The 26,680-nt window shown below is 44.7% G+C and overlaps 1 protein-coding gene across 2 annotated transcripts in view; it reads left to right on the top strand.

Annotated features, from left to right (window-relative positions):
• GFRA1 (GDNF family receptor alpha 1) overlaps positions 1–26,680 on the top strand; it is a 236,893-nt gene that overhangs the window by 192,872 nt on the left and 17,341 nt on the right. For both annotated transcript variants that reach the window (XM_004374870.2, XM_004374871.2), the window contains 3 exons: positions 3,236–3,345; positions 6,589–6,723; positions 11,960–12,141. In XM_004374870.2, coding sequence (XP_004374927.1) covers positions 3,236–3,345; positions 6,589–6,723; positions 11,960–12,141 — 427 coding nt within the window. The remainder of the gene's footprint in view (positions 1–3,235; positions 3,346–6,588; positions 6,724–11,959; positions 12,142–26,680) is intronic.

Below are 26,680 nucleotides of genomic sequence, written 5' to 3'. Positions count from 1 at the left end.
GATTTTAGAGGCTTGTGATTGCAAGAGAAGATGAGATCCAGGAAGAATCTTTGGGTGGGGGGAGATTATTTTCTTCCTTTCGAAAGGATTGAAGCCTGGATGTTAGTTGGTACTATACTATTTCATTTAGCACAAGGGTGATCGATGACGGAAAGGTTGTCCCAGAGGGGCTGGGACTGGACTCTGGGGCCATGACACATTCTTCATCAGTGGGATTGGCTGCATTTTCCTGTTCTTAAACAAGACTCTGCTGGTAAATGTTAACAACTGCTTCTCCAAGAACTACACAAAGCCCTGATTTGTAGTTTTTGCTGATTTTCATGGTTTAAATACTCTGAAACCAAACCAGCTGTCATTGAGTTGACTTTGATTCATGGCAACCCAGTAGGTATCAGAGTAGAACTGTGCTCCATAGAGTTTTCAATGGCTGTGACCTTTTCAAAGTAGATTGCCAGGCCTTTCTTCCAAGTCTTTCAGTTAGCAGCTGAGCACCTAACCACTTGTACCACCCAGGGACTGCTCTTACCATGGCCAGTTTCAAGCTGCTGCTGCAATTTTTAACCAACTCTCAAAATTCCTGAAAATTTACCAGTGACCTAGCTCAAACACACCACTGTATAAACATCTTCTTACTCCAGTTTTTCCGTCTATAAAATGGGAATGCTGTAATATTGTCATTCTGTTTCCAGGTATAAATGTCAGGGAGAAGGGGGTCAAATGTGTAAGAGCCATGGAAATGTTAGTGCTTTAGCATCGCTGTGTATGCACAGTATTATTTGGAAACTCTCTTCCCATCCACTGGCTGCGTTCATCTTAGGGCCAGGATCTGTGCCGACGATCTTCTCTCAAAAGGCCTCCTGTCCAGGGTTCTGCTCTGAGCTGTATCGTTAGTTTTATCCTCCCAATCAGGGCTATGCTCTCTGCAGCAGACTGACTCAATTAGCCTTTCATTCCAGAGTCCAATTGTGAGTCAATTCTGAGGTTGTTAAGCAAAATGAGTCTGGTGGCGTTAGCCTCACGCTGAAAGACAGTAATCCATGTCACGGTGTTGTTCCATTAATAGTCTGCTCAAGAGACTATGAGAAACAGGGGACACGGAGACAGAGCGACCTTCCACCGTCTCTGGGGGGCGGGGCTGGGAGTGCAGGGCTTCCAGGTCAGAGAGCTGTTCAGCGGCCAGCTTGTGTGTGGAACCAGGACCCCAGCTGTCTGAACCATAGTTGGCCTTTGTGAAGTTAGAAGCCCAGTACTACTAGGTCGTTAACTTTCAGGACCATAAAAATTCTTCTGAAATTAGCACACAGCCCAAGCTGGATGTGACTGGAGCCAGTTGAGTAAGCCTGAACCACCTTTTGGGATTGCCTCTGAAAAATAAATCCTTTAAGCAGGCTACAGAAAATGGCTAGGTTTTATACCCTTCAGTGTGTGCAATTAGAGTCAGAAAACACCAGTGCGGCGCGGGCTGGGGTGGGATCCAGGCGCACATACATGAGCACACACAAGCCTCAGCTGGAGGATTTGGCCAAGGTACTTAGCTTCAGCACATGGCCCTGCTAGGGAGCGTTGTAAAGGGCCTCTCTGAGGAGTGTCAGGTGCTGTGCAAGGAAAATCAAGCAGCCCTCCGCCACCTGCCCCAGAGACTCACTGGGATGCACCAGACACGCAGAACACAAGTGCGCCAGATGGGCACAGAAAAGGGCAGCTCTGGCAAGCCTTGTTTATGAGGGTTCAAGGAGGTAGCCCACCCCACGCGAACACCACACCGCCTTTGCAGGGTACCGTGACTGAGATAATTTCATCAGGTCCTTTAATCCCCCTTCATGTTAACATTGTCCTAATGGGGTGTATAACGTGCTTCGGGTACATCATTCGCAAAGCTTTATGATCCTCCACCAGACCAGGCTGTTTATATCATGCAGTGCACTAAGTAAAGACAGTTCTTGGGTGGAAAGAAGTAAAAACAGCACTGAGTATATCGGCTGCCAACTCAGGGAGCTGAAGACAGAAGACAGCTGGGACAACCTCCCATTGTCTCCTGTAATTGGCACATAATTTAAATTCTCTTGAAGTCCATTGTGCTCTTCACACAGAATCAGAGCTGTTGTCTGCTGAGATGACCTCAGAGAGGGCCCAACTGTCGTTCAGGATTTCTCCAACAATAACCTCTTCAGAGTTAAAAACAGCCAGTTGGCCACAAAGAGCCCTCTTCCTCCTCAGACCTGCATATTTTTGGCATCTCTCCATGCCTGGGTTTCTGCAACCTCCCCGGAGTCTCTGGGTGGTGCAGACAGTTAACATACCTGGCTGCTAACCAAAAGGTTGGAGGTTCGAGTCCACCCAGAGGCACCTCAGAAGAAAGCCCTAGTGATCTACTTCCAGTGAATCAGTCATTGAAAACCCTTCGGTGCACAGTTCTACTCTGACACACGTGAGGTCGCCATGAGTCAGAGTTGAGTCGATGGCAACTAGAGGCAATTTCCCCACAACCCAGAACCTCCAGTTGGACTGCGCTGGCCTCTGGAGGGTTCCCAAATTGCAGACAGACATTGATCCTTTGATCATAGACTCTCTAGGTGCCGCCTGCAATCACAGGCCCATCACACCCCATCAAAGATGGGTGTCACCTCTCCCAGAACAAGCATCTCCTGTCCCTCCTGCCTCTCCCTTCAGTTCTAGAAAGGCAAGCTCCTTGGTGTCCCTTGACTGGAATAAATTACGGCTCCCTGGGCTAGTGGATGAGAGAAGACTTACAAGACAGATACACGTATTTCTAAAGCCAGTAGGAATTACGGGAGCAGATGGGCTATAGGAAGCTATTTTGATGCCAGGGACATGTTTCTGTAGAAAGTAAATATTTTCCCAGCGTGGATCTCCGGTGAGTGTGTTGAGAAGCATATTTCCTAAAGATGCAAATAAGTCTAGTCAGAAATAAATATTGAATGGAAACTTCAAAGCATCAATATTTCCCCAGTTATAGGCCCTGAAGACGTCTCTCCAAATAAGCAGACACACATAGGTTGATGGGGGCTACGGGGTGTGGAGGATGCTGGGGGGTTGTATATGAAAGAATGCTAATATTTTAGTGTTTTGCATTTTTCTATATATAGTGTGTCTGTGTGTGCGTGTGTGTGTATTTATGTGTGTGTGTGGAAAAAGACATTTGAACAAAGGAGTAAAGAAAAATGATGGCTTATAAGGCTTTAAAACACATTTTTCCCCTTTCTTCATATTGCAGGTCTCGCCTTGCAGATTTTTTTACCAACTGCCAGCCGGAGTCAAGGTCTGTCAGCAGCTGTCTGAAGGAAAACTACGCTGACTGCCTCCTTGCCTACTCGGGGCTTATTGGTAAGATGGGGTGAAGTGGAGATGGGAGCAAATCTGATTTACAAATACTCATGGACGCGCCATCATTGCCAGCCGATGTCTGTAAAATCAAAAATCCCCCAGTAACCGTCCGTGCCGGGGTTTTGATGTGAGGCCCTTTAGGACACATCTGTGAGAAGCAGAGGATAATGGATGTGTGCAGCCAAAGGCAGGAAGCTGGGATTGTTAAAGAGCAGGAAGACGGCGAGTATGGAGATGTGTGAAGAGGCTCAGTTGGAGAACTGACCTGCGAAGAACAGAAGTCGGCAAAAAAGAGCGGTTATGGAAGAAGAGAGCAAGTCATACAAAGTTAATTGAGTTAGGGAACTTTGGAGAAAGGGAACTTGGAAGTGCCTCAGTCTGGGAAAGTCAAAACCACTCTTTTCCAGAAGTGGGCTCTTTGGAAATAAAAACCCTAAATACCAGGGTCTTTCCCTCTATTGATATTGGTATACAGGGAGTGATTTAGGCTAAATTTTTTCCCCTGAAAACAGATATAGCAGAAACGGTATTTTCTTTCTTTTAAGACCTGAGGCTTTAGAAGAACAGAGTTCTGAATGCTCAGGAGAGCAGTGTAATTAGACAAGGCACTGGGGAGTCGGAAGAGGACTAGAGTGAGGCAAACCTGTGCCCACAGATAAACGGAGCAGGCAGGGGAAAAGGCAGATGTCTCTGGTGGCCAGGCTCTGTCACTGGTGGCACTTGAGAAGGATCAGGAGGTGAAGGCTATGTAGGGGTGAGGGAAATCACGGTTGTCAGGAGCAGGATGGCTCTGCCAGGGTGTGTGTCCCTACCAGGTGTCTATGTCAGTTTCCCACAAGTCACCAGGCAGGAAGAACTTCCCACCAGGAGTGATATACACCAATTCAACGATTTCTGCATGTACAATTCAGTGACCTTGGTTACATTCTTCAAGTTGTGCAACCATTCTCACCCTCCTTTTCCGAATTGTTCCAGTGTTTACAGTAGCACTATTTACAATAGCTAAAAGGTGGAAACAGCCCAAACGCCCATCAACAGATGAACGGATAAACAGAACGTGGTATACATATACAATGGAGTGTTATCTAGGTATAAAGAGAAGTGAAATTCTGATACACGCCACCATGTGGATGAACCTTGAAAACATTATGTTAAGTGAAATAAGGCAAACACAGAAGGACAAATGTTGTATGACACCACTTACATGAAATATCTGGAATAGGTAAATTCATTGAGATAAAAGATTAGAGGGAGTGAGGGAGAATGGGGAGTTAAAAAAAGAGAGAGATCACAATGATGCCACGTTGTTTGTAATTTGACCCTGTCCTGGAAGTTAAACAAATGCAATAAAACATGAAGAAGAAGGAAAGAAAAGAATGACAGTACAGACTAAATTCTTTCTTACCAGAGTTTCTTTAGCAAGAGCCATTAAAAAAAAAAAAACCAGTAGTATTTAATGCAGGGATATTGTAAGTGACTGGTACTCTTGTTGCTCCAACTTTCTTGAAATGATACCCGTGTTCTCCTGAATAATGCCTTTCACCAGTTATTTGCCACTTTTATTGATATTTCCAATGAATGTATCTTCCTTAAGTCAGTGCTCAAAATTTGCATTTACTCATTCCGTTTCTGAAATAAATTAGTGTATTAGGGATTACTTATCAACTATGGAATTACAGGTTTAAGAAATAGCACTTCATATTCCATTCTAATTATGAAAGTAATTAAGGCATGCTCATTGTAAAAATTTTTTTTTAAAAAAAAATTACAGAAGAGGAGAGTGAAGGAGAAAATGTGAAGGATCTCCAACCCCACTTTGCAGACACCATCACTGAGAACACTTTCATCTGTGTCCTTCCTGGTGTACACACTCACTGAACTCCTCCGTGAGTGACCATGCCTGCTCCTGCCAGACATTTCTATGTCATTCCTAGGCTGGGCAAACCTTTACATGCCTGAGGATGAGAAATCAAGGGAACAACTGGCAGAGGCAATGCATTATACAGACAAAAATTAATTTCTCTCTTGGGTCTGGATCTCTCCCTCAGCATTGCTTCCTGGGTCATTGGATTCTAACTTCTTTCAGGACACAACTTGTCCCTACTTCTTCCATATGCCAGGGCTCCACTATGGTACCAGGAATACAGTGGGTGCTTAGTAGATACTCCTCAACCTCCTCAGTCTGTGTTCGGGGTGCCTGTTCCTTAGAAGACCTTTCTCAACTAAAGTGAGGGGTTCCCCCTGTTCTGTGGGATGCAGTTCTCATCCCAAGTTATAATGAGGTATTATTTTGTTCAAGTCAGTACAGAAAGCAGGGCAAAGAAGATAAGCGTGCCCTTACCCAGAGGAGCTTACCAAAATACTTTTTCTGTTTATGGACCAAATATATCGTGTGGATCACTGATCACCTATTACTTCTTCTACAAAACATTTAAAACAGAAGACTTCTTGGCATCTGTTGGCATTTCCTAGGGTGAGCCACCCAGGAGAAGACATTTGGTTTGTATTAAGGATAAATTCATTGTTATTTGTGCCAATATAGAACTAATCAGAAAAAACAATGAACACTGGAGGACACAGGCAGAAAGGACCACCCAGTGTTTCTTTGAGGACTACTGGGGATTGGCAGACAATACTGTAGAAGCCATCGGCTTAGACAATTTCCATTGTTTGTTCCCAGTTCTTTCATAACTTGGAAGACTTCATTGAAATCAGTTGAGACCCTGGTGAGCAGAAGCCTCATTATATACATTCAGGATGTGGGGTAACCCATAAGGAAAGCTTCTGCGCTTCCCTGTGTTACTCTGAGGAAGCCATTTGCTTCTGAAGGAGGTGAATTCACAGTCCTAAAAGGATTGTTAAGATATGTAAAACCATTTCTATCTATTTATGAAGATTAATGACATTTTCAAGAAAATGCAAGGGATTTGGCAACTCATGCATTCTAAGTTAATTCTCTCCTACTCTGTGTCATCCATACCATTTGTGCAGGGAAAAAAAATACCCTAAGTGCAGCTCAAGGAGTTTGGTTATAATTTTTAAAGTAAATGCATAAACTGTTTTATGTGCTCAAGATAAATTGCCAAGAAAATGCACTGCTTAACATAATTTCCTACTCGGCAAACACAGTGTTTGTAATTATCCATGGTGCATCTGCTGTCAGAGGAGCATTTATTTCTTTTTAGGCTACAGGAAAGTCCCTGGCAACCCACGAGAAGGAATGCTTTGTGTTTACTCTTTTAGGCACCGTCATGACCCCTAACTACATCGACTCCAGCAGCCTCAGCGTGGCCCCGTGGTGTGACTGCAGCAACAGTGGGAACGACCTCGAAGAGTGCATGAAATTTTTGAATTTCTTCAAGGACAACACGTGTCTTAGTGAGTTTTGTTTGTTTGTGTTGTTTTGTTTTTTATTAATTTATCTTATTTTTTGTTGTTGAGAATATGCACAGCAGAAAATATACCAATTCAACAATTTCTACGTGTACAGTTTAGTGACCTTGGTTATATTCTTTGAGTTGTACAACCGTTCTCACCCTCCATTAACATAAACTCACTGCCCCCTAAGTGTCCTATCTAAGCTTTCAAGTGGATGTTGCCAATTTGATTTCATATAGATAGTTCATAAAAGAGCATGATGCTCAAGGCAGACATTCTTTACTAGTTAAGCTAAACTATTGTTTGATTTTCAGAAGACTTCAGGGAATATTTTTGGTTTAAGATTTAAAGATCTCAGGGCAGTATTTTCAGGGGTTCATCCAACTTCTGTGGCTCCAGAAAGTCTGGATTCCATGAGAATTTGAAATTATATTCTGCATTTTCCCCCTTTTGATCAGGATTCTTCTATAGAATCTTTGATCAAAATGTTCAGTAATGGTAGCCAGGCACCATCCAGTTCTAGTCTCGTGGCAAAGGAGGTAGTTGTTCATGGAGACAGTTAGCCACACATTCCATTTCCTCCTCCTATTCCTGACTCTCCTTCTTCCTCTGTTGCTCCCTTAGTGAGGTTTTAAAAAAATAGGGGGGGAAAAGAAAAGCTTTCTTCTCCAAGCATAAGCTGGACATTCTTGTTTCTTGTGTCTGCTTTGTCTGTTGGTCTCTCTCTGTCCCTTTTTCCTGAGCACGAATGGTGACTCCAGCCCCTTTTTAGCCACACTGGGTAATGCAGCAGGGAACAGAGCAAATGATGAACTAGATGCTGCCAAGACTGTGAACTCAAAGGCCTGAGAGAGCAAGAGATTCAGATAACTGAGGGCACATTATGTGGGAATGAACACTTCTACCCACAGATCAAATTTTGATCTTGGCAGTCAGAGGAACGTCTGTTCCAAAGGTTCTTAAAACCTAGGAGGAATATACAATGTGAGAAGCTCAGACAAATTAGATGGGGATAGGCCTCCAAGGACTCTCTGAGAAAAATTAGAATGTTAACATTAATACCCCTTTAGATGTTCAGGGTTGGCTCAGAGTTAGGAGCAGTAATTCTTGAGTGGGATAAGCCAGTAGATGCAGGATGTCGGTTATCTCGGGAGATGTGATGAGCACTGAAGGGCTTGGAAACAGCATCAATTATTATTGCAGAGTCCTTTTGGCAGTTTGGAAACATTGTTTCCAAAGGGAAAGGGATGGAGAGAAATATACGGGTGTAAACAGTGGATATTCATCAAACAAATTCTAAAGGCCCTGTGTCAGGTCCCCTTATAGCACCAAGATGGCATGCTGTAGGTGACGATCCCTCTGAGATACTTCAGTGTCTGCACTCACGTTGTATAGCAGCTGTCATTTATTGGGTGCTTTCTATGTACTCAAATTCACTTCCATAGGGAGTTTAATATATATGTTATATCATTTACTGGGATCTGCACAAGAATCCTAGGAGATGTAGGTATACTCATCTATACTCTACAGCTAAGTAAGTGGCTGGTATTCAGATAGACCATGCACGCCAGAGTTAGAGTCCAAAGCCCAAGCTCCTTCTACTGCAGCACCCTGTACCCTGAGGGGTTTCGTTCCATGCCTGCCACTGAAGGGCCTGTTGGACAAGAACACATGCCTGGATATCAGGGGCCAACTATGACTTCCTGATGGGAGGTGTAGACCAAGTTTCTAGGAATGACGATTTAGCCACCCCTTCGAAAGCATGTCCTCCAGGACAGTTTTCCCATGATGCTCCGTTGTAAGGTGACTGATTTTTAAAGAATTAGCTAACAATCTACCATATGCATATGGAAAAGCATTTAAGTGTTGATTCTAAGTTCTTCTCATCATTTCCCTTGTTGAAAAGAAAAATCTAAGTCATTTGCTCACTAGGTGCTTGAGGGAATGGGACTGTAATCAATTGCTCTGGTCATCTTAAAAATAAAGCAAGCTTTTGGACACTTTAAGTGTGAAGTTCAAGCCCACAAAACTAGTGTCCAGTGTGGAGGCACTCACCAAGACATTGGGGTATACCAAGGAATTGGACCTTGGGCCTCTTGTTTGGTCTTGATTTAAATATACATAAGCATGAATACAGTAAAACCTGCAAAAGCCGGAACATGTGTAAGGCAGAAACCTGTTAGAGAAGGAAAGCTCAGATAGTTTCCATTAATAGAGAGCTATAGAAAAGTGGTAAGATTGTACCCTGTCTAAGGTGGAAAACTTGTGAGACCCGGAAAAACAAGGCAGTCCCATCGAGTTCTGGCTCTCACAGGTTTCACTGTATAAACATACATATAGATATACATATATATCACCCCTCTTTTTCACATCCTGCACACTTCTGGCAGAATCCAAGTTTTAATGAAGATAAAGCATTGACAATAGAGGTCAGTGTGAGAAAAGATTCTGCCGATACTGGCTGCAAACCTCTCCTCACAGAGAAATTAAAGTTGTCCCTGCTTAATAACATTTTGGTGAAGGGGAGAATAGTCTGGTATCTTATTGCTAATGACTTTTCAATAAAAATAAATGCATTTGGTCTGCAACAGGGGCCAAAGCCAGCCAGAATTTTTCACAGTCATTCCATTTATACTTTCATTAGGAGGGGCATAGCATACCAAAGACATAGGGCTGTAAATCCAGTCTCTTGCAAAAGGCCCTGAGGTAGGAGGAATTGGAATTTTTAGATTCCAGCCCAAATGCAGTAACCCAATTTCTACTCCCTTCAGATGAAGCCAAACCTCTCCCAAATTCCCCTATCATCAACATGACTTCAACCAATTGTGTTTCCTTCTGGTTATTGGGAAAGAAACAGTTATTTTTAAGCCAAGTGCGTGGGAGATCTGAAAAGAAGAGAGGAGGATGAGGTGGAGGTGAGATGTCAGTTCCTGTCACTCAAGCCTGTTCAGATGTCACCTTCGCCAGGAGGCCTCCCCTGCCCGCTTCATCTTCACTGCAATTCGCCATTCTTGCTCCGCACTCTGTGCCCACCCTCACTTTGTTTTTCTCCAAGGCACTTCTCACCACCTAATGTAGTGTCTAAGGAGCCCTGGTAGTGCAACCATCAGGCACTCAGCTGCTAACTGAAAGGTTGGCAGTTTGAACTTACCCAGCGGCTCTGTGGGAGAAAGACCTGGCTGTCTGCTCCCGTGAAGATTACAGCCTAGAAAATGCTATGGGACAGTTCTGCTCTATCACATGGGGTTGCTTTTAGTTGGAATCAACTCGATGGCACCCAACAACCAAGTATTGTCTAAGGAGCTCTGGTGGCGCAACAGTTAAGCGCTCGGCTGCCAACCAAAAGATTGATGGTACTAACCCATTCAGCAGTTTCGTGGGGGTAAAGACTTGCCTATCTTCTGTAAACATTATAGCCTAGAAAACCTTATGGGGCAGTTCTGCTCTTTCCCATGGGGTCGCTATGAGGTGAAGTCGACTTGACAACACCTAACAACAACAGTGTACCGTCTGTTTAACTTACTTGACTTCCCAACGCAAATGTGGACTCCATGAGGTTAGCACTTCTGTCTTTTGTTGCTGGCATTGTCATTCAGCACACAGAGCAATGCCTAGTACTTCATAGATATTCGTTGACGTTTGAATGAATGAATGAACAAATGAACTCCCAAAGTGGCAAAGCAGACACTCCGGGAAAGTAAAGGTAGTTTTAATACATGGCAAGGATCTCTTGAATTTACATGTCTGAACAAGAAAAAGGAGATTTGGGTTTTTTGTTTTCTGTTTTTTTGTTCTGGGTTCATTTAATTAGGAAACCGGTCCCTTCTATCTCTTTGTTTTCTTTCCACCCACCCGTTAAGCCACGTAACATGGCTAGGAGCATAAAAAGCATTTATATTAATTTGAGCTGTTTCTCACAGCCTAAAAAAAAGTAAAGTTTCAGAAAACAAGCTTCCGATTTGCTAGAACTTAAAGGATAACAATTTTAGAACCAAATGTCACTTCTAAGAGGAAGATTAGGCTTAAATTATTCTGTCTTACATATTGAAAAATGCCAGCTAAAAGTCATATATTAGCAATTTGCACATTCAGGTCCCACATGGAAGAGTTTGATTTCTTATACAACGAATATGAAAGAAAAAATTCCTAAATCCAGGCCAAATCCCTGGAGACCTGATTAAAAACTGTTTTTTATTCATTTGGGGGAGGGGAACAACACAGAACCAATTTACTCTTGCAGTAAAAACAACCTAATCCCATGAAATTGTAATAAGCTTTTAAAGTTCTACCTTTTAAACTTCTCATTTACACGGGGCTGCTCCTACCTAATTATGCAGATTTTGTTTGGAAGTCTGCGAGCAGAAAGGGAAAAAATAATCTTGCTTAAACTTGCACCATATATTGATGAAGTTTGGGGTTGATTTTTCTTTTAAAGAAGCCAGAGGCATTTATACTTCCAGCAGTGCCCAACATGTACTAACCCATTGCCGTCCAGTCCAATTCCAACTCATAGTGACCCTATAGGATGGAGTAGAACTGCCCCATAAGGGTTTCCGAGGCTGTGGTCTTTACGAAAGCAGACTGCCACATCTTTCTCCCATGGAGCGGCTGATAGGTTCAAACTGCTGACCTTTCAGTTAGCAGCCAAGCACTTAACCACTGCGCCACCAGGGCTCCTCGACACATATTAGGCACTCTATTGCAGTGGTTCACATTTTTGGCTTTTTTATATCACTGCCTGCCAAATTAGAGGGTAAAGGCTACTGAGTTGTCTCAGTCCCATAATTAGGGATGCTGTACTTTAAAAGAAAGCGCTAATTAGTTTGCTTTTAATACAGTTTCGACAGAGCACGAGGATATTCTTGGAGGGCAGGATAATGATTATGAGCCCAAGTAACAGGGCTGAGGCTAAGTTTCAAAGAGCTCGACTGATGAGGTTTCAGGGGAAGGAACTCGCTCAACACCTGGCACGTAAATAGGAGCACAATAAATATTTGCTGCATTTGGAGCATAGCTAAGTGTCCAGCTCAGTGTTTAATGAGTGAATTGATTTTTGAGTATGACCCAGTGACTGGCCCTCAGCAAGTGGAGGATGAATGAATGGATGGATGGGTTTTATTAAGAGAAGTCCAATACCATAATCAGAATTTCTGGTATACGTCTCTGGCTGTGTGTATCCTGTCTGTTACATTTGCTGCTTGACTTTGAAATTGGATTTCCTCCTGTTTTACTGCAGAAAATGCAATTCAAGCCTTTGGCAATGGCTCCGATGTGACCGTGTGGCAGCCAGCCTTCCCAGTACAGACCACCACTGCCACCACCACCACAGCCTTCCGGGTCAAGAACAAGCCCCTGGGGCCACCAGGGTCCGCGAATGAAATCCCCACACACGTGTTACCACCTTGCGCAAATTTACAGGTGAGATTTGGACCTGCCCTCTGTGCTGGAGCCCACTTCTGAGGCACACTGATCCACTTTCTGACCTGCATTTATAGAGAGATGGCACTGCTGCTCAGGTTTGAGTCTGCAAAGTGCATTTTACACATGATGTGTGGGTCTCTGAAGTGCTACATAGTGGGGAGAAAGATGGACTTTGGAACTGACTCCACCATGTCCTGGGGGAGTGGTTTTGGTCAAGTCACTTGTCCTATCTGGCCTTGGTTTCTTCATCTGTAAAATGAGCGAGTTGGGCAGATGAATTCTCAAGATGAGTGAAATCTTTTTGATGGTGGAATAGAAGGGTTGGGTTGGCTTTTTATTTCTTTATTATACTTGTTCTGTGTTCTCTACAAAGCAGCAACTTACACTGAAAAGGAAGGAGCTCTTGAGTTTCTTGCTATCACTGCTATTTAAACCTAATGGAGAGTATAGAACTGTATCTAAAAGTAAACTGGAGTCCCTGGGTGGTGCAAACAGTTAATGCACTCAGCTGCTAACCAAAAGGTTGGCGGTTCGAGTCCGTCCAGAGGTACCTCAAAAGAAAGGCCTGGCGATCTACTTCCCAAAAACCAGCCATTGAAAACCCTATGGAACATGGTTCTATACATGGGGACACCATGAGTTGGAGTCACCTCAAGGGCAAGTCATTTAAAGGTACACCAGAGTCAGCATTACTGGTTAATTGTCAGCCCAGATGTACAGTCTGGATGGATTCATTCATCAGGAAGAAAAAGCACATGCTCTTGGGTCAGTAAGCGGAGCAGTGAGGAACCACGTGTAGCCTTGCAAAACCCCTCTTGTGAATAGCATCCCAGTGAGAACGGCCAAGAGACTTCTTTGGGGTTAAGCCAGGTCTCCAAGGGCAGAACCACAACAACATACAAACGATGATTTCCTGCTTTCAGTCAAAGCAAAGTGTTTATTTGCGTGTTTGTTGATTTTTCATAGTAATGAGTATTCAGCTATTTGGCAGGACGTTACATATTTGTCTGTTCACAAAGTAGTTTCACACACTTTACATCTTTGGATGGTACCCTCCTGACAGCTGCAAGATAGATGGTGTTGTTGCAGTATTATCAGGCTTGTTTTTGCATTTGAGGAAACGGGCATCAGGGAGGCGCCTCAGAGAGGTCACGGTATTGCTTCGAGGCTGCAGAGCTAGTGAGTTGCAGATCCAGGGCTGGGAATCCAAGAGCCTCATTCTTTTTGCATTTCTTCCTGTACCTGGTGGGCAGTGGTGACGATGTGGTGACATCTGACTTCCGCCATGCTGGGGAAGGGGACACTTCCATGGCCCATGTTCCAAGCACTGTGCCATCACTTTGCACTTGTCACTGCAGTACATCCTCCCTTATCCTTCTCCCTTCCCCATGGATCAGCCTCACCAGAATGCTCATCAGAAGCCGCCTTTTGCCAAACGCCATCTTGACCCACAACCCACTCTGTTCTCTAGAAAGTGTTGTGGCAGCATTTACACCCTTCCAATTGGCTTGATGTCTTCTCATCCCCCATGTCTTACCTCTTCTTCTTAGATATGCTGCATGCCCATCCATCTGAACTTAGGTCTCAGTCCTTTCTCCTCTTGGGTCTCCAGCCCCCAACACTCACCTTGAGACACACACACACCACTAAGGAGAAGGCAGTTAGGGAAACCCTTAGGCTAAGGTCAACCAGATAGTCTTTAGACTTCGAAAACATTTCCTGTGTACTTACCATGTCCAAAGCACTGTGCAGAGAATGCTGGGACTAGGAGGAGGCTTAAGGAGTACTGTGACATCTGACTGCTCCATCTTGCAGCAGGGCCCTGAGGTCAGGGAGGGAAGTGACTTGCACCAAGTTCACCTAGCCAGTTAGAGGTGGATCTTGGGTCAGAGATGTTACCCATAGAGTCTTTTCTTTATCTCTGGTCACTGCTCAGTGTCTTGCTTCCTCTCAGGCCAGTCTCCTGTTCTCTTTGGGTCCACTCAGATGCCATTGTCAGTAAAGACAAGTGCCAGCTGAGGGATAGGAACCTATTATCCTAAGGTGACAACAGTGACTCTGTGGTGGTTCCGCAGGTAGAAGAGGTGAGCTCTGCTGTGGCAAAACCAGGCTCTTCTGTACACGTGTTTAAGTGCCCAGAGCATGACTACAGAGATGGTATTCAGCCTGCTTACTGAGCCCCTCTGTGCTTTGGAAACTTGGTGGAGATGGGTATTCAAAAATAAATTCTCTCCTCCGTGAACTTAAATCGAGTGGGCAAGATGCGGCTTGTCACCATTTTTGGAAGGTCAAACTTCGTTAATAGGTAACATCTCAGAGGAATAGCCACCGCTGGAAACACCGTGAAATTAGTTTTTCCCCCATGAATGAGTGAGGAGTCCGCCAGCCATCAGGAGGCATTTCTCCCGGCATTTCTCTGGCTTCCTGTGGTAAAGTACATGGCTGGGTTGGCCACACAAACCACTGATATTTTGCCTCCAACACATATCTGCGGAACCACCGCTCCATTCAAGGAGAACTGTGTTTCCTGCAGGGTTGCCCTGGCAACGTCTATTTCCCCAGAAACCACACGTTCCCTCCCCTGTGTTAGCAATAGGAACTCTACTTCATAAACAGAGGGGCAAAAGTAAAATTAGAGCATGATGTTTATCCTAGGATTGCCTGTTAAGTTCTCAGCAGAGGGAGAAATAGAGTTGTGGAGGTGCCGAGGAGCGAGGGGGCAGCCTCACCTCTCTCCCTATAACACACACTCAGTATCCATGAACCATGTCGCTAAACAGCACTTTGCTTCCAGGGAACCCGTAAGAGTTCCACAGAACCTTGCTTTTACCCCTCACATGACTACCTGCTTGAGCTGTTTTTGCACAGGTGAGGTGGGGGTAAGACCATGGGCTTGTAGCCAGGCCTGTGTGCAGACCCTGTGACCAGGCCTCACCAGTGTTGTGGCCTGGACAGCCGTGCTCACCTCTCCAAGCGTCATCTTCCTCATCTACAAAATGCGAGTATGGTCTGGCTGCTAAAGTTGAGAAGATTAAACTGGGTGACACTTCCAGTGCTTGGCACAGAGTGAATGCTCCAGAATGGCTCTTTAAAAATGCCACAGGCAATGCCTGATGCCAAGGCAGTTGGCCACTTGGTTCATATACGGCAGATGGATGGTGGTGATGGGCCTTACTTAGAAGTGGGATGTTGGGGGGATGTGCCAGGCCATTGCTTTCCTTCAGAAAAGGGCTAAGGAACACCTACGTGAGTTAGCACTCACCGGTGTATACTGCATTCGAGTTTTCAAGCCATTTCACATACTTTACTCCTCACAGTGGCCCCATGAGTCAAGTATGGCAGACATCCTTCCCTTTTACAAATGAGGCAACTGAGGCAGGGAGGGGCTAGCAATGTATCGAAGATCACACGGTAAATCTCTGACGGACTGAGATCACTCACTCCGAGTTCAGTGTACTTTTACATGGTTTCATGGTCCTTGGATAACCCTGCCACCTTCTCTGAGTTAAGAATGGACAGAAGGAAATAAAGAATGGAAAAGGAGGAAGGGAGGCTGGTTTTGAGAGAGGCATATATCCTAGTTCTTCTTGAAGGTCAGTGATGTTGGACTGGGTTCCTTCAGGCCTAGATTCCAGGAGACAAGGAACAGAAGAAGGACTGGGATGTTGACAGTAGAACTCTTTGCAGCCTGATGTTCTTTTTAGGGTGACCTATATTAAGAATGGTTGAAAGAATCATTTGAGGCCAGAGAATTGGGAGGAGGGGCATAAAGGAGTGAAGAGCTAAGGCCTTTATGTGAGAACGTGGTTCTCGCACTGATTTAGGACTCCTGTCTCTGCGTAGAGCCCCCAGGAGAGTCATTCTCCCCATCTGCCCTTGCCTTGCCTGCCTGGCTGTCTCCAGATGAATTACCATTTGCCAGGGGGTCCTAGAAATATCTTAGAATGGCGTTTGTCCCAGCCGCATGTGTCATTACTCAGAATAGAACTGACTTAAACCAGCTTGGAATCCGTTGGTAACAGATCTGGAGAAGTCAACTCTCTTTGGCAGCTCGAAAGTTCATGTCCCTTGAGAAGTGCCCTCTTGTAATATTTTAAATGTACAAATAATATGAGAAAACTCCCAAGGACTTGCATTTCTTTCTTAACATTTGAGAGAGATTTCCCTCTTGGAAAGGAAGAAATAAGAATAAACATTTTCAGAAGTCAGCTTGAAGGGTAATTATCAACAAACCCAACCTGATTAAGTTTGGGGAAATGGGTGGCCATGGGTGTGATGCAGGGAGGACTCATCTGCAGTTCCTATGGATGGATTCTGCTTTAGAAAAGGAAAGTTGATTGATTAGTATAAAATGCCATAGAAATGTCCAATTGCTCACTCTCTGAGGCGACAAAATACAGGGTTTTGGCTATGCCGCCAAGCTTCCATGTCAGGATTAACTGGCAGTCATATTAGTAACAAGAATGACGCAGACTGTGCTATTGTTGGCATATTTCTTTGACTTGTACAAAATGGTCACATGAAAAATAAAGAAACACTAGTACTTCTACCAATTACTTCATCTCCTGTGCACTTGAGTGGTCTGGAAAAAGCTCAGGATATTTAAACAAAAGGGACTGTACCTGTCGCTTTTTTAAAATAAGTATCTTTGTGAGGTGTAAGTAAGCGATTGAAAAAGTTCTATCCTGCATCATTGTACACTGCTTTCCTCTGGTGGCTTAGGTGAAGACCTCTTCATGTGGTATTTGTAGACCTCTGATTTCCATGATCAAATAATTTGCTGAGTGCTGTTGAGTCTATTCCGACTCATAGCAACCCTGTAGGACATTGTAGAACTGCCTCGTAGGATTTCCTAGGCTGTAATCTTTATGGAAGCCGATTGCCAGGGCTTTTCTCCCACAGTGCCACTGATAGGTTTGAACTGCCAACCTTTCAGCTAGCAGCCGAGTGCTCAACCATTGCACCGCCAGGGCTCCTTATGACAGAGTAATAGGGATTGGGAAATACAGCCTTGGGGCCCGTGTTCAGGATCCCTGAGAAGGTTTGACTGTCCCTGCCCCTCTTCACCGCTTTCCTCCCAAAAGTGATGTGATGAGTGATTGAGAGGACCAAATCTGATACATCAGGGGGCTCAGTCTCAGAACCAGAGGCCAACAGGATAGCCACAGGCCGTTGACGGGAGTGCTAATGGGACTTTTAAGACAGCATTCTAGAAAGAAACCAGCAAAGCAGCCTGCTCAGTCACAAAATAGACACGAACAGGATCTGGTGGTGCAGCAGTTAAGTGCTTGGCTGCTAATCGAAAGATTGGCAGTTCGAACCCACCCAGTGGCTCCATGGGAGAAAGACCTGGTGATCTGCTTCCATAAAGATGAGAGCCTAGAAGACCCTATGGGGCAGTTCTGCTTGTCACATGAGGTCACTGTGAGTCAAATCAACTCAGTGGCACACGACAACAAGGGTCCAAATGGGCAGCCTTTGTAAGAGTGCTTTCTTCTGAAATCGGCAGTGCCAAGGTCAGCTGCGTCCCCTGCTCCCCAAAAGCATCATCTCCTTTGATGGACAGACCACACGGCCCCTAAGTGGTCCACCCAGGTTAGATGTGACAGTGAGGACCTCTGTGGCTGTAGGGGCAGAGGCCTTGGGGTGGCAGTTTCCCTGGCGCAGAGAACCTGCAACATTCACTGGATTTCAGTCTCGATCCACACCTTCCGGTCTCCCAGGAAGCTTCAACACATTTCCTTCTCTTTCAAGAGTACAGCTTCAAGCTTATAGAAGTGGGCTGGGCATTGGAAGATGAAATACAATGTTTACAAATTGGTCGGAGGCGTGGAGGGTAGACAGGATTTGCCTGTCTTTAAACACTTCCTTGAATCCCTGTAACTTCTGCATATTCTGCTTTAGAATGTGGAAATGAATTGCTATCTTAACCCAGGCTTTCCGTCCAAGAAGAACAGTATCCCCATCCCTCTCCCCCTTTCTCCCACTACTCCAGTACCTCCTCAGACTTAAACAAAGTCCGTTTAGACTGGATAGGGCCAGACCAGAAACTATTCCATAACTCTTCCCAGGAGCCACACCCCAAAAGTCTAGATGTGGCAGGAAGGCAGTTATACAAACCTGCTAAATACCCAGGACTCCACTGGCTGTGACCAAGTGAAAATTTTAAGTGTTGAGTTTTAAAAGGAAAGCTGCCAATGGGTGTTCTGTAAATCATTTGTGCCAGCAGACTGACCCCATTATGTCAGCTAATCCTGGAAATACAGGAGGTAAATTTAAATCTTCTAGCATGAAGCACTTAATCAATATTCTAAATGTTTTTCTTGCAGTTTATGCTGGCAGAGCAGTGGGGTGCTTTGGTGTCTTGTTAATCGTCCACCAGAGAAGAGGTGCTTGAGAGCAAGGCCAGGGTGGTGGGATTTTGTACAAGATGCCTTGTGGGAGAGTCTTAGGAAGATGGAGGCTGAGAGGGAAAGGGGATTGTTTTCACACCAGGCCCCTGGCATGACCCCACCCCTCCCAGTAGGTTAGAAGCACCTGAATCAGAGTTCTTTCTCTGAAGGCACTTCTTCAGGCTTTCTTTTTAAAGTAAGAATCCTGAATTACCACCTATTGCTCTGTGGCCTGGGGCAGGTTTCTTACCCTCTCTGAATCTCTGCTGGGAAATACCAATAATACCACCAGCCTCTCTGGGTTGTTGTGAGCGTAAAGAACTAATGCCAGTATGCAAAGGGCTCAGCAGAATGACTGGCCAGCCCTTGGTACTTGGGAAGTGGCACCACTATTACCATGATTAATGAGATGTAGTGGTGTTAGAGCTTTAGCTCTGGACACTGGGGCCTTAAGAAAGGGCTGCTCCCAGGGGCTGGGAGCAATGGAGAAAGAAAGATGGAGTTCTCTGAGTCTTGCTTTCTTAATTTGTAAGAAGGGTTTGAACCAAATGATATCCTGCCAGTTCTAAGATGTGTTCACTGTAGAAAGTCCCAAGGAGAGAGTGGAAGGGGTGAGATGGAATGGTCTCTGAAATGGAATGTTTTCTGTCTGGACACCAGGACAGGAAGAAAAAAAAAGCAAAAAAAAAGGAACTAGCGTTTAGAGTTAGAACTTTTCCAAGTCCTATCTCCCCATGGCCAACAAGGAGTCTCCTGGGAGCTTCATCCTAACCATCTCTTTGGAGCTGAAACAGTAGTAAGATCTTGGGCCAGTCTGGTTACCAGAGTAGGACTGTTTGCCAGGAGCCATTGCCACATCTCTTTAACCAGTGATGATATTGGGAAGAGGTGACACATTTGTAAACAGGAAAGGCTCTTAGCTGCAGAACAGGGTATATGGTATTTGAGAACTATCCCTGCCTCTTAGCCTCAAAGACCATACTGCAGTCTTAAGCATATCTGCATTCCATCTATACTATTATTTACTTAAACTTACTCAATTACTAGATATGCTTCTATATATATACAGTACTTTGGACATGTTATCAGGAGGGATCAGTCCTTGAAGAAGGACATCATGCTTAGTAAAGTAGAAGAGTCATTGAGAAAAAGGAAGACCCTCAATGAGATGGATTGACACAGTGGCTGCAACAACAGGTTGAAACATAGCAACAGTTGTGAGGATGGTGCAGGACTGTGCGGGCAGTGTTTTGTTCTCTTGCTATGAGCTGGAACTGATTCAACAGCACCTAACAACACCAACTGCCTGTTAGACTTCTCCTAAACATCTAATAACATGTGAAATCCTGGATTCAGTGTGTTAGTTGTATATATATTAAAATTGATGTGTAAGTATTAAAATTGATGTGTAAGTATTAAAATTAAAACAACAAAAGTGTATATGCCACCTACAATAATTTCATATACCACCAGTGGTCCACAGACCCTACTTTGAGAAACATTATAAGCAATCTAATCATGTGACAGAGCCCAGAACTATTTGCTTTGATAACTTGTGTCACCTCTGTTTTTATGGTTTGATATTAATAAAGCAACATGTATATAGTGCTTTCCATGAGTCAAGCACTATTCTTAGCACACACACGTGTATATACAGACACACATTTAATCTTCATGATAACCTCATGAGGCCAGCATTATTATTATTCTCATTTTACAGATGAGAAAACTAAGGTGCAGAGAGGCTTGATCAGGTGAGGAAAAATAGCAAACTGACATTTTGCCCTCGATGCACTTCAAGTGGTTACACTGTATTACCTAAATCCAGGGCTTTGAACCAGTTCATCCATGGCCAACGAAGTGAAATCGAAACAGACCCCGAATTTTTAAAATTTGGGTGAAGCAGAATGAGAACCGGAATGGGAAAAATTATAGGTCAAAGCCTGGAGTTGGAGACTCGGAAGAGGCGTAGTGAACCCCTTCCGGGGGCTGATGCCAGAGATTGGATTATTGGCAGGACTGTGGAGAGTGACACACATTCAAAGCAGCGTGGTGGGCCGCCATCTTTGAGCAGGGCACCTCTGTTCCTGGCCCTGCTGGTCAGGAGATTTAGCTGCTATGCAACGCACAAGCTGCTCTTGTTTTCTAAGAGGGAGATTAAGTTTCTAGCAGGGTTTCAACCAGTAATTTTTCCTGTTCTGATTCTTATTCTGGTTCACCCACATTTTTAAAATTTGGGTCTGTTTGGGTTTCACTTCATCAGCCATGACTGAACTGGGCAGAAGCCGTTCAAACCCCTGCTTAAATCAGAGCACTTTCACTTTTTGTTTCTGGATAACGTTATTCAGCACCATAGATTAAATCAGTCCTTCAATTCTGGTTGAGCGTCTGGCAGAATGACGTACCAGGCTGGTTCATAAACCAGCATAAAGAAGGGTAAACATGCTTATCTGAGTTGGTTGTTTTGAAATATAATTTTAATTCTAGGGACATCCTGAAATTTCTCTTACGAAGGCACGGGCTGACATCACCACTTATTAGCCGTGAAACTTTGGGCAAATTATTTATCCGTTGGGCCTCAGCTTCTTCATCTGTAAAATGGGAATGACAGTAGTAAAACCTCATGGAATTGTTATAAGGTGTAGACATGTTTCTGCGTATAAAGTACACTCAGAACAGTACCTGGCCCAGAGATGGTGCTATGAAAGTTTGTGTTAGTTATAAGTTTTGACAGGTGCTTGGCATTTGGATATCACTGCCCACTTTGTTCCCCCTTCAGTCACAGAGAAATACCTTGAGACGATAGGCTGCACTCTTCATTGCACTCTGAGTTCTGTTTTCCAGCAGGATTTCTGGTCTTGGTGGCCCGTGGAATTTTGCATGTGTAGAGAAAACTTATTATGAGTAAGAAAAGGAGACGAGTCCTTGCCAGAGTAGTAGTTGTGAAATGTCGTTTAGAGGCAGATGCTTCTCCACGGGCAGTCCCTTGCTTCCCTTGGCATTCTTTGCAGATGACCCCTATGGGCTGCACACCGCTGCGCCAACCTTGGAAACTTGGTTGAGGATTGTTTAGTAACCTGTTGACCATGAATTGAAAACAGTTGTCAGGTTCTGGCTTGTCCGCCATTGGCACTAGTGACGTTTTGGGCTGGATAATTCTTAGTTGTGGGGGCAGTCCTGGGCACTATAGGATGTTTAGCAGCATCCCTGACCTCTACCCTCCAGATGCCAGTAGCGCCTCTCCCCAACTGTGACAACCAAAAATGTGACCAAACATTGCCGAATGGCCCCTGGGGACAAAATTGCCCCTGGTTGAGAGCCACTGCTCAGGAAGCTGAGATTATCTCAAAGACCCCCCTTTTCTTTATACTAACAAGGAAAATGGAATGGGTTGAGAGTCCTCCCAGGTTTCCTTCTGTTTATATGGTGAGAAGATGTAAGAGCAAGTTAGTGTGTCACACTGAACATTTTCTAAGTAGTGTAGGCAGGGAAAGGGAAAGGGAGCTGTGATTATCACCAGTCACCCGCTTTGGGAGACTTTAATTAATTTTCCCATGGCATCGCTCCCTGTGGAGTGGTACTATGGGTAGTATTGTAAGTGACATTAACTTAGGCTCCTGAGCTGGTTCTTGTTATTCGTGGACCTGCAGGAGCCCAGAGCCCCCCAGGGCCTGCCACCATCACCTCTTCTGAGCGCCATTTTCACCCACCTGTTACCCTGGACCATACCCCGCAGGTGACATTTCAAAGGACACTTTTGCCAGAGGGACCACGGGGATGGCAGTGTTTATATCAAGCCACAGTCAGGCTCCTCTCATGTGGAGGTGGAGGATGGAGGTAGGGATTGAGTGGGATTATAAAGCCAGCACCAGACAGATCAACACAGCCCTTAGCACACGTGCTGAATCCGAATGCTTGTGGCAACATGGCTACCATTTCCTGGGCCTTTGTTTAGGAGAATAATCTTGGTGCCACGTGCTCTTTGTCGCATTTGGTTTATGGCCTTTGTGAGGTTTCCATCATTTCTGTGCAAAACATAGTGTTTTCTAGCACCCACTGTTGTTTTTGTCTCATTAAAAAAAACAAAACAAATCTAAACCTTGGCTACATCTAGTGTTTCCTTTTCACAGTGCTCTCCTGCTCAGAGTGAGTGCATTTCCCGCTCAGGGAGAAATGATCTGTGGGAGGTCTTCCCTTACAGAAGGGCTGAGCCGCTGGGCCCTCAACTCAGGCTGCTTCTAGACTCCCCTGGAAGCCTCATGGTGGTGGAGCCCTGGGCCAGGCTGCCAAGTGGCCCTGGGCCCCTGTGTGAGGGGCCTTGCTACTCCCAGCATGGAGAGGCTGCCAATAGCCTCCTCAGACTCCCTCTTCCAAGCTCCAGGTGCCAGCAGATGAGCTCAGAGGGGAGCCACCTCCCAGAATCCACCCACGTTAGCCCTGGGAAGAAGGCGCCTGTTGTAAAAACACTTTTTGTAATAACTGCTTAAGGAGCCCTTTCAAAGCGCTTCATCCAGGGTATGTGTGAATGTAGAGCTCAGAATCGGACATTACTCCTTGAAGGCGGCCACACCATCCAGCATGCTGAAATGCATTTTCAATTGGGTATTCAAAGCCTATTGGAGATGGAAGCTTGCAGGGAACTTGTACCAAGAAAAAAGGAATTTAAAACTGGGAATAAAATACCAGCCGGGAAAACCTCCGGGGGGTGGGGGGCAGGCTTCATGGCAGGTACACATGCAGATCACTCTCCATCATGGAGCACGGTGCTGTGCATGAAAGGGGCAGGCACCCAGTAGCTGAACAGTTGGCATTTCTAAAGTCTCATGTATGGGGAGGCTTTTAAAAAACCAAAACCAAGCCCCTTGCTGTGGAGTCGATTCCGGCTCATGGCAATCCCATGTGTGACAGAGTAGAACTGTTCCATAGGGCTTTCTTGGCCATAATTTTTACAGAAGCAGATCACCAGCCCTTTCTTCCATGGCATCACTGGGTAGGTTTAGCAAACCTTTAGGTTAGTACCATATTTTACACAAATAATGTGCACCTTCTACATTTGTTTGCCAACGTCACCCTCCTCCCATGAAGTATTTTTGTAAGCACCACTACGCCAGTTTTTTATTTTTTTTTACATATTGTTATTAAAAAAAAAAATATCAGCATAGTGCACTTAAAAAAATACCTCTGGGGAGGGCACGGTTGGCAAACAAACATAGAAGGCTTGCATTGAGTAAAAATACTGTAGTTGAGCGTAAACCATCTGTACCACCCAGGAACCTGGGGATACTCTAAGGGAGGAAACAAATTCCTATTGTGACAGCCTTTCCTCATTCCCCAGGGCCCTACTCAATGTCACTTGTACAGCCTTTAAATGTGAGAGGCTGTGACTCTTGGCCGATCCTGTGGTGGAAGGAACCATCCCATCCCCGCCTGCAAACACAGGTGCTTGCTGCCCTGCTGAACCAAATGTTATCAGACTGCAGCTTCTGCAAACTTAATCCAAATAATGATTTGTGTTTGGCGTGCTTGCATTGTAGCAAACTTTTGTTCAACATATTGTTGGAATACATAATACTGTAATTTAAGATTATTTTATCAGCAGTAAAGGGCTTTATAATTCATTTAAAAAGTTGTAATGGCCTTGAGCATCTTCAGTATATTTTAATAATATAGCATTTTACGGTTGGCTGTAAAATTTCAGGTTATGGTTTCAGCAGTTGTGCAATTCTATTTTATCACTTAATAATTGTTCAAATGAAGGAGAGTGTAAAGTTCCTGAAAACCAATTTAGTGACTTTGAAAAATAGCATTTATCAAAATCTATTGCACACCTTTAATGAACCCAGATTTCACCTTCTCAACAAAAGCAAGTTGTAGAATCTATTTTTACCAACTGCAGTATAGCCAAGGGGCCCTGGTGGCGCAGTGGCTAAGGTGTTCAGCTGCTAATTGAAAGGTTAGTAGTTCAAACTCACCAGCCACTCCACAGGAGGAAGATGTGGCAGTCTGCTTCTGTAAAGATTACAGCCTTAGAAACTCTATACAGCAGTTCTACTCTGTCCTCTAAGGTATCTATGAGTTGGAATCAACTCAGCGGCAACAGGACAATGTAGCAGGATGCCCTCCAAATTAAGCACAGAGTACAGTATCTGTGAGTTATAATTTTTCTCCCTTTTTACTCTTTTATCCCATTCTCCTGTAGCTAGGTATGCATAGTTGCCAAGTACAAGGTGAGCATAGCTAGGCCAGAAGAACTTCAGCACAAACAGGGAGTAAGCTTGGTTCTTTCTTGATAAGGTTCTTCCTTTTATAGATGGTCCCTTATTCGCACAGCCTCAATCCCAGCTCCTAACTCTCATAAAGCCTCTTATTAACTCCTCCAAGTAACTTGTACTTCAGCGTACTGTGAAGTGAGCAGCAAAATAGGGAGCCCTACATTAAATTTAATTTTATGTTATCACTACTGGTAATAAAAGTGTTAGTGCATAGCACCGGGAGAAGGCACTGTCTCGTGTTGTCATTGGGATTACTGTTCATATTATTATATCATATTTATGGGATTTACCAGGGGTGTGTTGTCGGGCGACTATAGTAAATAAGAGAGGTGGCCTTGGGCCAGGTACGCAAACATGGTTACATGTAGCATGTGGAGCCCACTGTGGGAAATATGGTCCCAGGCCCCTTGGGTGCAGTGAGATTCTCGGGCAGAACAGCTGTGGTTTGGAGCTCTGTTTCTGTTCTACAGAAATAGCAACAGTCAGAGGGTACCCTGTGTAGCTGGGCTCCTTCCTCTCTGGGGCACAGCCCCGGGGTCTGGGGTTCATAGCCCATTACCATGCTGCTCTATAAACAGTGGTACCCCATGTATGAAGGGCAGGAGGCTGATTCTGAACCCCACCTAGTAAGTAAGCCGGGGAGAGGTCACCTGCAGCAGCTGGGACCCATCTCTTCCATCATCCCAAGAGGATAATGGGCTTCCTTTTCTCTGTCTGTCATTCAGTTGTCTTGCTCTTCTTCATTGGCTTGGCTACCGGGTATTTGGGTTAGAATTTGGCCTTGCTTTGGAACAACTTAAGGCCGTCCTGCCTGCCATGGGTAGCTTTATGGCAGGTCATGGTCAGCTCAGCAACGATGCCACAGCTGGATGGCATTCTTGCTACTCAGGGACAGGCATGGGCTCCATTCTTTAAGTCTTGTCCCCACCTAGTCACCACACCAGCATGTGGCACTCCCATGCTGTATGGGAGAAGGGACAAGAGGGGTTGCTGCCAGTGCTTCATTATTCTGAGGTCCTGTGGAGAGTGGAGTCCCTGGGTGACGCAAATGGTTAACACGCCCTGCTGCTCTATGAAAGGTTGGATGTTTGCATCCACCCAGAGGAGTCTCAGGAGAAAGCCCTGGCAATGTACTTCTGAAAAACCAGCCATTGAAAACCCTACAGAGCACAGTTCTACTTGACACACATGGGGTCGCCCATCAGTTGGAGCAGACTTGATGATAACTGTTTTTTGGGTTATTTATTTTTTAGTGGGGGCAGTACCATCATTTATTTTACTCCAAACCAAACTCATTTTAAGATAATATAACTTAAGCAAAACACAGTGTCGATTGTACCAATGCTTGCAAAGGACCATGCCAACATTAGACAGGCCAAAAGTGGGATGGTTAGGTCTCAAAGTGGTTTTTTTCAGAAAAAGAGGTTGTCATGCTTAGGAGTAAAGATACTGAAGGACCAGGTCTCTTGCCACAATGAAAATCAAACCCTCTGTCGACTAAGCTGGAGAGTAGTTTTAATGTCCTCAGCCCTTGGATTTATCATCTGTAATGTGGGGATAATGAACACCACCATTCTTACGGGAGGGTGGTAATAATTAAACAAATTAAAATCTGCTGGGCCTCCAGCACAGCAGCTCTTGTTATTATTGTTTTATCCTCCTGGGTGGTCTGTGCTGGCAGTGAGTGAGGAGCCCATGCTGAGGGGGCATTCAGTGCCCTTCACCCTAAAATTCATCTGGAAATGAACTTGGGCACCATACAAGGTGTGCTACCCTGCACACATGGGTCTTTTGTGACCCAGTTTTTTTATGATCACCCATTTATGATACCTTCTCTTAAGCATCTGCTTTACCTGTCTTAGTTTGCTAATG

Source organism: Trichechus manatus, unplaced genomic scaffold, assembly GCF_000243295.1.
Source record: "Trichechus manatus latirostris isolate Lorelei unplaced genomic scaffold, TriManLat1.0 scaffold00031, whole genome shotgun sequence".
Classification (NCBI taxonomy): Eukaryota; Metazoa; Chordata; class Mammalia; order Sirenia; family Trichechidae; genus Trichechus; species Trichechus manatus.
This window is presented reverse-complemented; position numbering and strand designations above follow the sequence as displayed.